This window comes from Centruroides vittatus, unplaced genomic scaffold, assembly GCF_030686945.1.
Source record: "Centruroides vittatus isolate TY-2023 unplaced genomic scaffold, ASM3068694v2 scaffold_769, whole genome shotgun sequence".
In the NCBI taxonomy this organism is placed as follows: Eukaryota; Metazoa; Arthropoda; class Arachnida; order Scorpiones; family Buthidae; genus Centruroides; species Centruroides vittatus.
Genome location: NW_027122717.1, coordinates 1,885,186 through 1,900,147, shown reverse-complemented (window position 1 = coordinate 1,900,147; position 14,962 = coordinate 1,885,186). Strand labels below are relative to the sequence as shown.

Sequence of the window (14,962 nt, the reverse complement as noted above, 5' to 3'; positions counted from 1 at the left end):
AATATCTGATAACACAAATGATTAAAGTATGTTGCAATTAAAAAACAATAGATACTTACTTTTTGTATAAAGGATTCCACACGATTTTGTAATCCAAACCACCTGAACTCACATGTGACCAATTTATAAGCACACATGATTGGATCAGCAGTTTTCTAGAGAAAAACAAAATGCTAGTTATAAAGGTTAGACATTTAGTGTATAATGAATTATTTTTTCTAATTAAAATGGGATGGAATCAATCACCACACCACTCAGTCAAAATATAAAATTTATAATAAGCAACTTCACACTTTTACTCTTTTTAGCAAAAATTTTAATGGAAAAAACCTTTTTGGCCTCTTTAAAAGCTCATCTCAGGTTTTCAAGCTGTTTTAAAATTGGATGTTGCACAGAGTATTTTAAACTCTAACATTCAAATGCTGTTGTTTTCAATTGGCATCATACATCATGTTTTAATGTTCCAGTTTGGAATAATTCTTGTTTATACTATATGATTAAGACACTACAGTTGTAGGGACTTAAATTTGAATCTGATTTGGATCCCCAAATTTTGATCATTAATAGTTTTGACCTGAAAACATTGAAATTGTGTCTTTACCACTGTACAACTTTCAGTCAGAATGTATCAATTCACAAATGAATATAATTAACAGGAATAAACAAACTTTTCTACTTATTTAGTGAGAATTTACACACATAAATAAGTTAATAAAAAAATGACTGCTTGTTTTTCATGAAAATATGCAATCCATAGACAAGTTACTTAAAAATGTAAGTACTCTTAAAAGAATAAAAATATAGGTATTCAAAGAAAGTTTCAAAAGTTAAAATCATTAAAAACTTATTCAAATTTCTGAAGCATTTTTGCATACCAAAAACCAAACAACAAAAAAACTCAAATCAAGTAATCATTTTCATTATCAACACTTGCCACAAACACTACAATGATAATTTTGTAATTAAATTCTTATGCCAATAAATATTTTTATGATGAAAATAGGGAAAATAAGACTTAAGTGTTATTAAAAAAAAGCACAGCAACAAGGATTGCTGTCTCATATAGTAAATTATAAAATAATCCCTTGTTTACTGTTTTAAATGTTTTGTAAAGTAATCTTACACAAGATTCCAAAATTAACTTGCATGAGCTTGATACATATGTCAAATTCAGCTCAACTAACATTTTTAAAACATTGGCATGGAGTAAGTAAACTACTATGTATATTTACAGGCCTGGGAGTGCTATTTCTCCTCTGAAAAAGTGAGAAAAGTGAGTTGAAATACAGAAAAAGTGAGTGGAATAGTGACAAAACAAAGTGAAAACACCAAAGGAAAACTCAGCAAAATAGCAGTAAAACTTGTTATTTTCTTTTTATTCTGTTATGGTTAAACACATTTTTAAAATTTCTGTATATACTGTAATACAGTAGCCACTCCTCCTATATTTATTGGCTCAAATTTTAAAAACATTTGAGCCAATAAATTTTAAATTACTAATTGCCACTGAATTTCTATTTGCAACGAAATATGGTATTTTATTTCTACTATTGTCCTTGAAACTACCACTGAAGGTGAAACAATAAATTCGTCAAGAGCAGGTATGCAGAACAGGTGGATAGATTGATTATCATTTGTTTCCTTTTGATATAAAAGTTGTTTATTTATTAGTTTTAAGTACTGTCTCCTCATTTACAATTTTCTGTGAATTCGAAATTTCACACTTTTATGTGACTTAACAGTATTGAGTGGATTCATATAAAGGTGTGAAATGTCGAATTCACAGCATAAGGTGTAAGGAAAAGATTTCTTTAATTCTGAATGGAAAGTTCTAAAATTTTTATACAGTAGTGACTTTATTTTGCTTCTTAAAAAATTTTTTACTCTAATTTTATAAATTTTGATGTTCTATTATATATCCAATATTTATTTTTTTAAATTTTCAATTACAGCATTTATAATTTTTATTGAAAAATATAAACTATGTGAATTTCTAATAAGCGATTTATATAGTACTATATAATAAAATCGCAATTGATATTTTGTTTTTATATCGACAGTATGTGTCTTTCAATGTCATTGTTAAAGAAACAATAATGCTAAATGGGCTAAATGATGTTTACATAAACTTCAATTAATTCGATATAACCACAAATAAAATTCAGGATTGAAAAACTAAGCTTATTTTATATCAGAAACACATACTGATGAAAGAATAGAGATTCCATAGCATGTATAAAAGTTTAGTAAAAAGTCAGAATTTTTTTATTCTATTATAATATAAATTTTAGTTTTAAGCATAAATATATATATAGTGATAACTATAAACAAGACAGTTAGGTTGTTTCTATTATTTACTGTTTAAATGCATGAGCATAATTTTTTTTTTTCATGAAGTATGAAGTAATAAAATAATAAAAGCTAATAGTATTACCTGCCAGTTACCAACAAGTGGCCCTCTTCCTGTTTTGTTAGATTTAATTTTAGTTGGATCTTCGGTTGGCTTATAGTCCTGTGTAGAAAATTAAAAAGTATTTGTAAAAAAATGAACATTTATGATATCAAAATTATAAAAAGTTAAATTTTGATAAAATAAAATTACTCACTCTTGTCTCAACGGGATCATTAGCAATATCAATATATACAATTTCCCGCTGTTTCAGTTTTTCAGGAATTAATTCATGGACCTGAAGTTAAAAAAAAACTTTTATTTTTAATAGTAATATTTACAATTTAATTCATGGAAATAATTCAATCTGAATTTTAATATGTTGACTGATTAGTACTAAATTCTGTAACACTGCAGACTTGAAAGTTGACAGTATTCAAAATTCTATTTAATCAAAAAATTGAAAATCAAGATTACTTAACCAGAATGTGAAAGATGTTAAGAAAAACTTTCATAAATTGTGAACTAACTGTGTATAGTGTGTGTATACATAACATGCAAAGTACATACATTAAAATCACTGTATACTGTGAGTTTTATTTTAATTAAAAATTTAAGTTAATATTTTATTTGAAAACAACAAAAAATGTTAAGTGACTTTTTTTTTAACTTTTTCATGAAATTGTTCAGAAGTTCTGGACTGTAAAACTTTTAGCAGTGAAAAAAAATTTTGCTACCTATTACAGTGTCATTGTTGTCAGGCATTTCTAGTGATTTTTAAAAATGGTTAGGAAATTGTCACACAACAAAGTAAACATCAAAATTAGTGATATTCTTTCAATTCACACCTTTTAAACATTTCTCACCCAACATAGTTTTCTTTTTAACTTTTTGTAACAAATGTGCAATAGTGGTTAAAAACCATGTCTGAAGTGTTTTGTTTTTATTGATGACATTTCTGGTTTGTAAATGATTGGCTTCTCAAAAGTCACAAACTGCCTTTCACTTAGGTCTAGACCAGTTTCACATTTTTGTTTTTCATACTTGCTTTTCACTGTTTGCTCAGTTGAACTAAGCTGCTACAGCTTTGAATTTCCAAACTAGTAATTTTTGAAATGCGAGTCTACTCCAGCTTCAAGTGATCCAAAAATTAGAATACAAAAGTGAAATTAAATAGATAATTTATACACTACATTTAATAGGAAGATCAAAGAAAACTTGTAAAATTTGAACTATTCAAAAATTTGAATGAACAAAATTTAATTGTATTAATAATTGTTAAATCTATCCATTAGATTATCATTTTGGTGATTGGCTATTCTATCCAATTTTCACTAGGTTTGTCACAATGGTTGGACATTGAAGACAATTCTTACTTTATATAATATCCTTTATTTAAATTGAAATGCATTTCAGACTTTTAGTCCTTCTGTTGATTCTACTATTGTTTATCTGAGATTTGATTTCCTTACAATAAATTATCAGTTTAAATATGGTTTCTTGCTGTTTAAAATCTTGTTTAAAACAACAAGAAACCATATTTAAACTGATAATTTATTGTAAGGAAATCAAATCTCAGATAAACAATAGTAGAATCATCAGAAGGACTAAAAGTCTGAAATGCATTTCAATTTAAATAAAGGATATTATATAAAGTAAGAATTGTCTTCAGTGTCCAACCATTGTGACAAACCTAGTGAAAATTGGATAGAATAGCCAATCATCAAAATGATGAACTACTATATACAAAGCAAACAAAAATAAGATTTAACAATGATAATCTTTATCTGGATATAGTGAGTGAAAACAAATCTAACCCATCTAATTGAGTATTAGCAATATTTAGTAATACAATGGGTGATCAGTTAACAAACAGTTCAGACTGAACAAATCATATAAACACTTTTGCAAAAGATTTTTATGTTCGGACAACGAACACTTCACAGAACAAACAGAAAAAGAAGTGACCTAAAATAGTGAATACCAATTAGTTTTCCCTTGTTTCCAGGTGACAATTTGAAACTTTTCAGAGCTCTGAAGATGTTGACATCGACGTTCAACTCGATACAGATCAGATAGTATTCCTCCAAATTTTAAAACTTTCCCTTGTAATTTCAGCTTTTGTTTACCTTTCTGACAAATAATTTTTTTTATAGTCGTTGCGAGACTGTCAGGCGGGTACTCATTAAGTTATGCGTCTGTTTTTATTTACAAAAGGCAAGAATTTAACTGTACCATCAAATATTCATTATTGTTTTAATACCAAATTTCATCCAGGCCTTCCATTTAAAAAATTTTTTGTGCACTAGTTGATTTCTGTTTTCTGAATTTTTGTAAGTGATTTTTTTGAACTTTTTATTTAAAAAAGAAACTGATATTATAGAGCTGAAAAAGAATAGTGTCAAGAACAGTGCTGCTCACCATAGAAACCAAGCAAGAGATAATAGCCAATGTAGAGAGTGGGCAGAAGATATCTGATGTTCCTAGGCAGTATTTATGGCTTGAACATGTCTACAGTAAACACAATCTTAGCTATGAAAGGTATATCAAGAAGTCTCAAGCACTTAATGGAGTAATGAAAATCAATCCATCATCTGAGAAAGAAAGAGCATTGAAGAGCTCATAATGAAACAAACTGATCTGACGACAAAAGAACTCCAAGAACTCTTAAATGAAGAACACCAAGAAATTCAGCGAGATGTGTTTTCTTTTAAAAAACAGAAAGACAAAAGAAGACCAATGCCGACATCTTCTATTAAAGATCTTTTGAAGAAGTGGGAGGATGTCAAAACAACAGTCATCCAAAATGGCATTCAAACCAGAATGAGGTTAATTAATAGGCTTGGGATCTCTACAATTACAATGCTATTAATTACTTCTGAAAAATCCTGAAGAGAGAAAAGCAACAGACATTAGACAATTCTTTAACCCCCAGAAATGGAAAAAAACATGACTAATGAAAATGCGAGACTGTGTATATATGTATTTTTATTATTACATATAAATAAACATAGTAAGAAAGTATATACTGTATTTTATGGACTATAAGACGCTACGGAGTATAAGACGCACCTGAATTTTGGAGGCAATTTTTCGAAGAAAAAAGTGCGTTTTATAGTTTGTAAAATATGGTATTTTTTATGTTTTGGGGTCACCAGAACAAATTAATCAAATTCCCATAAAAACCTATGGTAAATTGATAATCGGTTAATGAACAATTTGGATAGAAAACGAAGTCTTGGAACAGATTATGTTAACTGATCACCCACTGTATTTGGCAAATTTTACTAAGCTCATCCAGAAAGTAAGTACTATTTGGGTATTAAAAAAGATTTACAAATTGCTTTCATTTGTCTTTCATTACAGAAAAATCTACATACCTTAAACTACTTTTTGACATTCACCATGTGAATTAAGGCATGTGTCATATCTTGGCACTAATTGCAACATACCCACTTCATAGAATTTGGCCGCCTGCAACCTGAACCAGTTCTGGATGTTTACCTTGATCTCATCATCACTTGCAAAGTGGTGACGAGATCTACAGCTTACTGTGAGACATTGAAGAAGTTACATGATTTTAATTCGTGTAGAAATGCTACACAAATTAGAATCATGTTTAGTGCACTAACTTCTAATTTTAGTTATCTGTCTTATTTTAAATTTAAAGTTAATAAAGTAAAATAATTAAAGCCAGCCATGAAGATGGAAATAAATTGAAAATGACAGACTATGTTCTTGAAATGCCAACTATATTACAATACATTACATATTAACTGAAACAAATTACTAATTTAGCTACAAAAATTTCCAATATAGAAATAAAACAGTAAATTTGTTTATGTAAATCACATTTTTATAATTTACTATGGAAAATAGATATCAGAATTAAAAATATAAACAGTAGGAATTATAAATTTAACTGTTTACAATATGAAAAGTGTTTATAACCTTATGAGATTACTTTAAAATATACTAAAAATCACAAAACATGAAAAAACAAGTGTTTACCTTTTCAAATTTGAATCTGGAGCAGTTATACCAAGGTGTTTATATGATAAAACAAATTCATTCATTCTAACACTTTTGTTACATATGGTAATCTCTTGTCTCTGAGACAATGTAAATAGTATTATGTCAATTATGATATCCCAAATAAATTTTAATTTTCAAAGGTGGAAAAAACTTTAAAATGTCTGCACTAAATCAAAAATTATTTGTTTAATAATATAAAATTTCAACATAAAATTTTTTAAAAAAGTATTATAATATATTCAAAAATTTGCTATGCGAAATCGGAAATCATTTATGAAATAAATGAAAATATTTCAACATTTCAAAAATAGAATTGCTTGAATACATCATTTTTATTTTTAAGTTATTTGTAAATGGTTTTGTGATATTCATATTTAGTAGAATAATTCAGATAATATTCATTGCATAAGTAAGATTTGGTTAAATTTTACACATCTATTTGATAAAAATAAATAAATTTATTAAATATAAATGAAAGCAATTTGCAAACATAACTTACATTTTCTTGATCACCACAATCCCCACAATGCATTGTTTCAATACAAATTTCAAAATTCCCTTTCATGTAATCTGGATTCTGTAATTTTAGAATATTTATTATAAAATTTTTTAAGAATTTACAGAAAATTAGAGAATTAAAAGAAATGACTTACTGTTATCACTGGGAAGAACATTGCATTGAGAAAAGAAAAAAAGGAACTTATTAAAAATCTATGAATTTAAGATCAAACTAAACATCAATAGTGTAAACAGAGGATATTATCACATTCATAATTTGCATAAAGAGTTTAAAGATTATACAAAATTTAAAATTTTCCTTAACCAGTAATGTAATTTTCTGGAAGATAAGATTTAAAAAATTAATATCTTAAATGCTAAATTGATACACAACTTTTTGAAAAATTACATAAAATTCACAACTTTAGTGAGAAAGATGATAATTTAATTTCTGGGTGGCATGGAAAGGAGGAGATGATAATGCATAATGGCACTTAAGTTCTATATACGAAATGTTTATGGCTTAAAAACCAAATGAGGACTTTTACTTGTAATATTTTTGTTTGATTAGTATGACATTGTATGGGTAACATAAAATTGGTTACATGGTTTGATTTCCTCTATAGGAAGGTGAAAAATATTCATTAAAGTTAATAGGAAGCTAAAACAGATACACGTGATCAATTAGAAGGTTGTGTTTTAATTGCAGTGTCAAGGTGCTTACCTGTTACTGAAGTTGAATTTGAAACAATATAAAGAACAGTTATGGATTAGAATTATACTACTGGTAAAGCAATATTAATTGGTAATCACTATTTCCCTCCTGATACTTCCTATAAAATTTTGAAGTCAATATCTTGAAGATTTAAATATCTTCTTGGAAGGTATAGATGAAATAGTCATTCTAGCGGATGATTTTAATCTCCATTGCAAAAAAATTGCAATTAAAATTTTTAGTGGAAGATTTAAAATCATCCAAATTATATCAGATCTTCAAGCAGTATAGTAAAAACTACACTACTTGAAGATCTGATAGTATAATTTTTGCAAAAATTTAGAGATTTAATTCTTGTATAAAGTAAAAAAACTCAAACCTGAAGCTTTATTGTAAGATTGCACTATCTGTTTGGATCTAATTTGCTCAAGTAAAACTTTGTTGAGAAGTACCAATCCCTTGGTCCCAATGGATATATCTTTTGGCACTTATAGCTAAATTATTGGTTCAAGTAGATAATAGCTGAATAAGCTCATCAAATTTTGCTATTTATAATGATAAGAAAGCAAATAACTCTGAACTTTATTCTTGACCTTCAACAGAACAGTGAGAAGTGTGGTAAAAGAAATTTAATTTTTTTACAGTTTACTATATACAGGAATATGACATTACCAGAGTTGAAAACAGACCTGGGAGTATATTATGTAGATTTTCCTTTATAATACATGTGAAAAAAGATAATCACAACTGCTGTTAGAACTTAGGGAATGATTTTTAGTTTTGAGAAGCAGTAGAAATAAGTATACTAAAAAAAACTTTGTATTCAGCTTTTGTCTATTCAGATTTTATTTGATCTGGAATACACTTTTGATAACAGTTAAACACAGCAGATACAATTAATATCCATATTAAAAAATATTGTGGAAGGAAATTTATGTTAGATCAAGAACATATATATATATCAAAAAGGCTTTAATACATTTCCTACCTTTAATGACACTATAATATTCAATGTATGCAGTTTTTAAGGTCTGTTACAATCTGAAATTGAAGTTCCAGTTTTGTTAAAATAAGTATATCTGAAAGTTCCTGTATCTACTAGAAGCTATTTTAGATTTAAAATTCCTTTGTACAAATTTAATACTACTCAAAATATATCTATTAATAAACTGGCAGCACTATAATTGCTTAAAATGGAAATTATAAGCGAGTTTTGGCAGGTATCATTCAAGTTGTTTAACCTTTCTACAGTGGGTTAGTCAGATATGGAGCTACCATGATGTTGTGGACAATAAACGTGGAAAATTTTTAAAGAATTTTCCCACGTGTTTTTCTCATTTCCATTTCAAAAAAAAAAAAAAATTTTTTTAAACAGTTATGTCTAGTAAAGAAAAATCTTTTTTTATTGTCATATAATTCCTTTTTTATGTGAATTTTTTTTGCGGTAATTTTTGGCTAGTTTTTGGCAATATCTGCAAAATTTGTGGATATAGACGTCATTCACCACTGCCACGTGATCGCCCTTGATGGATATGTCTGTTGATCACTGCAGAGTGGTTAATATTGAATGTTAAGATTAATTTCGAAGTTGTATTTTAGATTTCAGTTTTTGTGTTTATTTTTCTTTAATAGATTTCTCTGGTGTTAAGTAGAAGAGTGATGTTTAGTGTTCTAATTTTTATTATTGTTATGTTATGCTCTTTTGTACTATTTTATATAAACAGACATGAATTGGGGCTTCCTGAAAACTGACTTAGTAAAATAATTATTAATAAGAAAACACTATTTCACATGAACATGTAATTTACTTTTAGTGCATTTATTAGCTTTCATAGTATTCTTGGTATTACACAACCAAAAATAGAAGCATGGCATACTCATGAAGAACCCATAAAAATTGATAAAGTATAACTAAGAATAGTGTAAAAGCTGAAGATTTATTTTTTACTTTTTAGTGAATTTATGCAAATAAAGTAAAACTTCAAAAATTAAAAAAATATGATTTTATATATGTAATACTCAATTATCAAAAATTATTCTTGTTTCAGCATTTAATTGGGAAGTGGGAGAGGAAAAAAAAAAGTTAAGATTTTATATAGACAATACAATTTAAAAAAAATCTGTTAAAAATCTAAAATTGTTAAAAAATTTTTTTAGAATTTGTAAATAATGTATTGTTATTGAGAATAAATAAGCAAGCAAAATTTCAACTAGATCAGAAACTGGAAAGAGTTAAAATTTTGTTACTTTATATGATGCACAAAGTGGACATACAAACAATAAGTTAATAAAAAAACTCTTTAAAAATCTAAAATTCAATCAATCAATCTGATAGGTGGATGATTTTATCTTAAAAAAATAAATAAATCAGAATTTTATTTTTCTTTAAAAATACAGCAAATTTTTATAATTAAATTGTTGATAATTGCTATATTCAGTTGAACATGGTCAGTTTTTAATGTCTTATGGGGTAAGCTTTTAATCATTTCTCTGAAACTTATGAAAACTAAATCAGTTTATTTACAGGCATGTCTGCAAAAGGACTGCTTTTTAGAACTAATAACTAAGCTAAATACAAGATAATATTTTAAGAATCCAAACTGTAAATAGCAAATATAGTAGCTAACTATAAAAAAAATTTAAGGTACTAAGTGTATCACATAGTAAGATGAAACTAACTATTTTGATAGAAGCAGTCAGTTGTCGATGAAACATTTAAAACCTATAACCAATTAGAACCATAGGATTGATGTTTTCAAGTTAAGTTACATTCTTTGGTATTATAAACAGAATTATTTAATGCACTTTAAACAGCAATTTTTGAAAAAGAGCACCAATGTTTTAATGGGCCACCATAGGTCAAAAACATTAGTCCCTTCCAAAAATCCACTGTTAAAGGTGGATTAAATAATCCAGCTAAGTTATCCTTATATAAAATGATGAAAAACGTTTTATGAATACAATTGACAGCTGAGAATTTGAAGCAAATATTTTAAATTGGAATATCTAAACAGTACAAATTTGGTACATATCATTTTGTTATGAAGCTACATATTGCAGATAATGTTTGATCAGATGAAACAAAAGTTCAGATTATTATTAAAAGTTTCATTTAAAATCATGTGATTAAAAAAGGTTTCCAAAAAAAAGTATCACAAAAAAAAAAAAAAAAAAAAAAAAATAGATTATATCACCACAGTCAATTTTTCTTGGTTTGACCAAGATCAAAATGCTAACTGAATATGGTAAAAATGTCACTAAACATATTGTGTCACCAAAATAAAAAAAATTTTTTTTTTAGTGTAATAAAAAGCCTGAATGTTAGGAAGTTATTAGAAAAATGAAAAAACTTACACATGTTGAGAGCAAAAAGATCTTCAAAGTAATTTTTATAGTACTGTTAGTTATAAAATCTTAATTGTGTGAAATTTTTACAAGTTAATTACGGATTTCATTACAGTTTCTGGCATCTGACTTCCACGTAGTCACTAAAAGAATGTTTTTCATACCTTTTGTTGGTTTGGCCAGATTCACAATAGGTGACCAATTAGTGAGGCATGGAACCTGACATTCTGATCAAACTACCCATTAAAAAGTTGTGTGACAATGCAGATGGCAATGAATATAGTTTCTCAAAGGTAGCAAGCTAACCTCTATTGCCTTGACTACATGGCAATCAAACAATGTCAACAAAAAGTCAATGCATGAAATAGTGACATGGACAATCACATCCTCCAAAACAGATTGTTTATGCTGAAAGTTTTTCAAATTTGCTGTATACATAATCAAACAGAACTTTCCACAAATTTCTGAACTGTTACAGCATTCAAATGTGACATTTAACTGCATCCAAAACAATCTTAGATTTCAGCTTCTACAGCATTAGACAAAGACAAGCCTACCATTTTAGAAACTGGATAATTATACAAAAGACAATTATTCCATGATCTAATTGATAGTTAAAATTAAGATTTGTATTGTCAGATAAATGTTGAGTAACCAATGACAATAAAATTACATTTCCAGATTTTGTTACAATCATTCATTTGTGAAGAGTTGAACTTCCATTGAAATGTTTATTAGCACTATTTGTAAAAACATTTTTACACATTATAATGAATAATCAATTTTCAATTTTTTGTTAATTGGCATTTGTTATATTTTTACTGTATAACTAGCATTTTGTTATTGTATAGCATCTAAATCTTTCTGGTAATTGTAATTATGTAGAAAATATTTAACAGCCCAATTAATGCACCTTTAACATTGGTAAAATTTAAAATAAGTGCTAAATGTTTGAAGCATGGTTAATAGGCTATCCTCAGGTATCTGAAGAAAGGAATATAAGATAATTATAACAGAAGTGATTAATGCAAAAGACTGAAGAGATATTGCCAGGCAGGGAGGGAGAGATGTCATTGTCTATTCAAAATAAAATTAAGAGCTCATGCCAAGTTTAACTGGATTCTGGTAGAAAATTCCACTGAGTTCGGCGTTAAACTAGTTCCTTTTTTAACACTACCACTTTCGACAAGTTTATAATCGTTGTCTTCAGGTGAAAAGAATGATTTTAAAAACAAACATGCCGAATGTTCTAAAGAGAACAGAATTTTTGAATTCAAAACAGGCATCCGATAATTCCGTTAAGAACGTGCAAAAAGATGTTGACGTGTTCAAATTCTTAAATCTACGGTGCGAGCTACGCATGCGTGGAATTGACACCACGATGGCGATACGATGTTAGGCGCGTTTCGTTGTTTAAATGCCGATACAATGCTACCCACACCCCAGGTAGATCTAGGGTGGAGACATTGCATGCTTCCGTAATAGCTGTGAGTAGTGCTTCCCAGATGAACACAAGCCTTCGATTGTTGCAACATTTTATTATTTCCGTTCTGGACCACAGGGGGTTGTAGCCTTGCTCGAGAACTTTTTTAGCAAGCTCTGTAGTATATTTTTCCTTGGCTACATCGTCCTGATGCTCTGCGAGGCAGGAGGCGAGCATTCTTGTTGTTGCTCCTATATATCTTGTGCTAGCTCCCGTTGCTGGATTTTCTAGGTGTATTGCGTAAACTCTTGATTTTTCTGAAGTGGTTAGCTTGTCACGATCATTACAGATGCACCTACGTAGGTTTGGTAGAGGGGTTATAGGTAGATTCTAGTTGTACCGCCGAAAGATACGACTGATGCGTATAGAGGGTGGTCCGAGATACGGCAACAGAACTTGGATCGCGGATGTTTTTTTCTTTTTTGTGCAGCGTGGTACGTGGGAATAGGGACTCCTTTACCCTGCGGAGTACATGCTCATATTTGCCACGCGTGAATCCTGCACGAGATATTGCCACTCTGACGATGTCTAATTCACTTTTTATTGCTATCTGCGTCAACGGAAGCAATAGCGCCCTTCTAACAAGTGCAGCAATGGCGGCATTGATATATCACGACGGTTGGAAAGCATCTGCTGGGATAATAGATGGTAACTCGTTAGATTTGTGATGAACTGCAAACTGCGGCTCCTCAACCGACTTTTTTATGCACAAATCCAAGAATGTTATTGATTCATCCTGCTCTTTCTCCCAAGTGAAACTGATCATGGGGTATATGCTTGCTAGTTGCTGCACAAATTTGAAAAATTCCTCCTCTGTATTCTTCCATATTATTAAGATATCGTCGACATAGCGTGGATACAGTGACGGATAACTGATGGCAAGAGGGGAGTGGAAAACTGTACGCTCGATTTCTCTCATAATGAGCTCAGCTAAGTCTGCAAATAGAGGAGAGCCCATAGGAACTCCTCGCTTTTGCAAGTAGATGTTCTTGTTGAAAAGGAAATAGTTGCGCTCGGTGATGAAAGTTAGGGCGTCACGTATGTCTAGCACCTGTTGTATGTTAAATCCTTTTCTGATGATCAAGGCGTTGGCAAGCATTACGGCTTCAAAAACAGGCACAGATGAGTATAATGACACCACATCCAATTTGTAGAAAGTATAGGGAGCATTGGTGCATTCTACTTATGCTGGAAACAATGGAGGACTTGGCAGCCACAAATGATGGGGTAACGTACGGTGAATCTGGAAGAAGTTCACACAAGAACTTTGCGAGCGCCTTTCCTACGAAATATGTAGGATGCAATCTCTTATTTACCAGTGGACGTAATGGCCAGTTTGTTTTGTGTGTTTTTGGTTGGAAAAATAGTCTAGGGCATGCTACGTTTGTGGGAGGATCGAGGCACCCAGTTAGGGTCAAGGCTACTCCTGGTAATGCTATTATTTTTCTTGCTCTTCGTAGTACTGTTGGCGTCAGGTCGTCATTTACTACCTGCGAGTGTGATTGCGATAGGAACTCATTGGCTTTAATGATAAAATCATCTTTCCTGCACAGAACGAATCGTTTGTCCTTGTCAGAAATTAATAGCCTCAAGTCATTCCTAGCTAGGAATTGCATTACTACTTTTTGGTTCATGTAACGCTTAAGCACACCAGATACTTGCTTCACCGCCGCAAGCTTTGTGACGATTTCTAATTCCATTTGTGGGTGCATGGTTGCTGTCTGCCAGGACTTCAATGCTGCTAAAGCAGCTCGCACTAACCGGTTAAGGTCGGTGTTGCTGGGGGGGGGAATGTACTTGGGTCCCTTTTGTAGGACGTCGTGCACTTCGACAGGCAAATCCTCTTCCGCGTAATTGTAATACGGAGTGGTTGCTAGCACCCTTTCTTGTTTGTGTGATGAGCACATTAATCACCGTAGTTTTTTGTTCAACTTCTTTCTTATCGCCTGCGTAGAATTGGATGCTATACTCTATTTTTCCTAGTTGAACATATAACGTAGAAGTAGAGTTTTCCACTCCCCTCTTGCCATCAGTTATCCATCACTATATCTGCGCTATTTCGACGATATCTTAATAATATGGAAGAATACAGAAAAGGAATTTTTCAAATTTGTGCAGCAACTAACAAGCATATGCCCCACGATCAGTTTCACTTGGGAGAAAGAGCAGGATGAATCAATAACATTCTTGGATTTGTGCATAAAAGAGTCGGTTGAGGGGCCGCAGTTTGCAGTTCATCACAAACCTAACGAGTTACAGTCTATTATCCCAGCAGATGCTTTCCAACCATCGCAATATATCAATGCCGCCATTGCTGCACTTGTTAGAAGGGCGCTATTGCTTCCGTTGACGCAGATAGCAATAAAAAGTGAATTAGACATCGTCAGAGTGGCAATATCTCGTGCAGGATTCACGCGTGGCAAATATGAGCATGTACTCCGCAGGGTAAAGGAGTCCCTATTCCCACGTACCACGCTGCACGAAAAAGAAAAAAACA

The 14,962-nt window shown here is 30.3% G+C and overlaps 1 protein-coding gene across 1 annotated transcript in view; it reads right to left on the bottom strand.

Annotated features, from left to right (window-relative positions):
* vib (phosphatidylinositol transfer protein vib) overlaps positions 1-14,962 on the bottom strand; it is a 46,809-nt gene that overhangs the window by 9,366 nt on the left and 22,481 nt on the right. The window contains exons 5-9 of the mRNA XM_067288191.1: positions 7,078-7,085; positions 6,924-7,001; positions 2,607-2,687; positions 2,435-2,512; positions 60-155 (exon numbers count right to left, since the gene is read on the bottom strand). Of these exons, the coding sequence (XP_067144292.1) occupies positions 60-155; positions 2,435-2,512; positions 2,607-2,687; positions 6,924-7,001; positions 7,078-7,085 (341 nt within the window). The remainder of the gene's footprint in view (positions 1-59; positions 156-2,434; positions 2,513-2,606; positions 2,688-6,923; positions 7,002-7,077; positions 7,086-14,962) is intronic.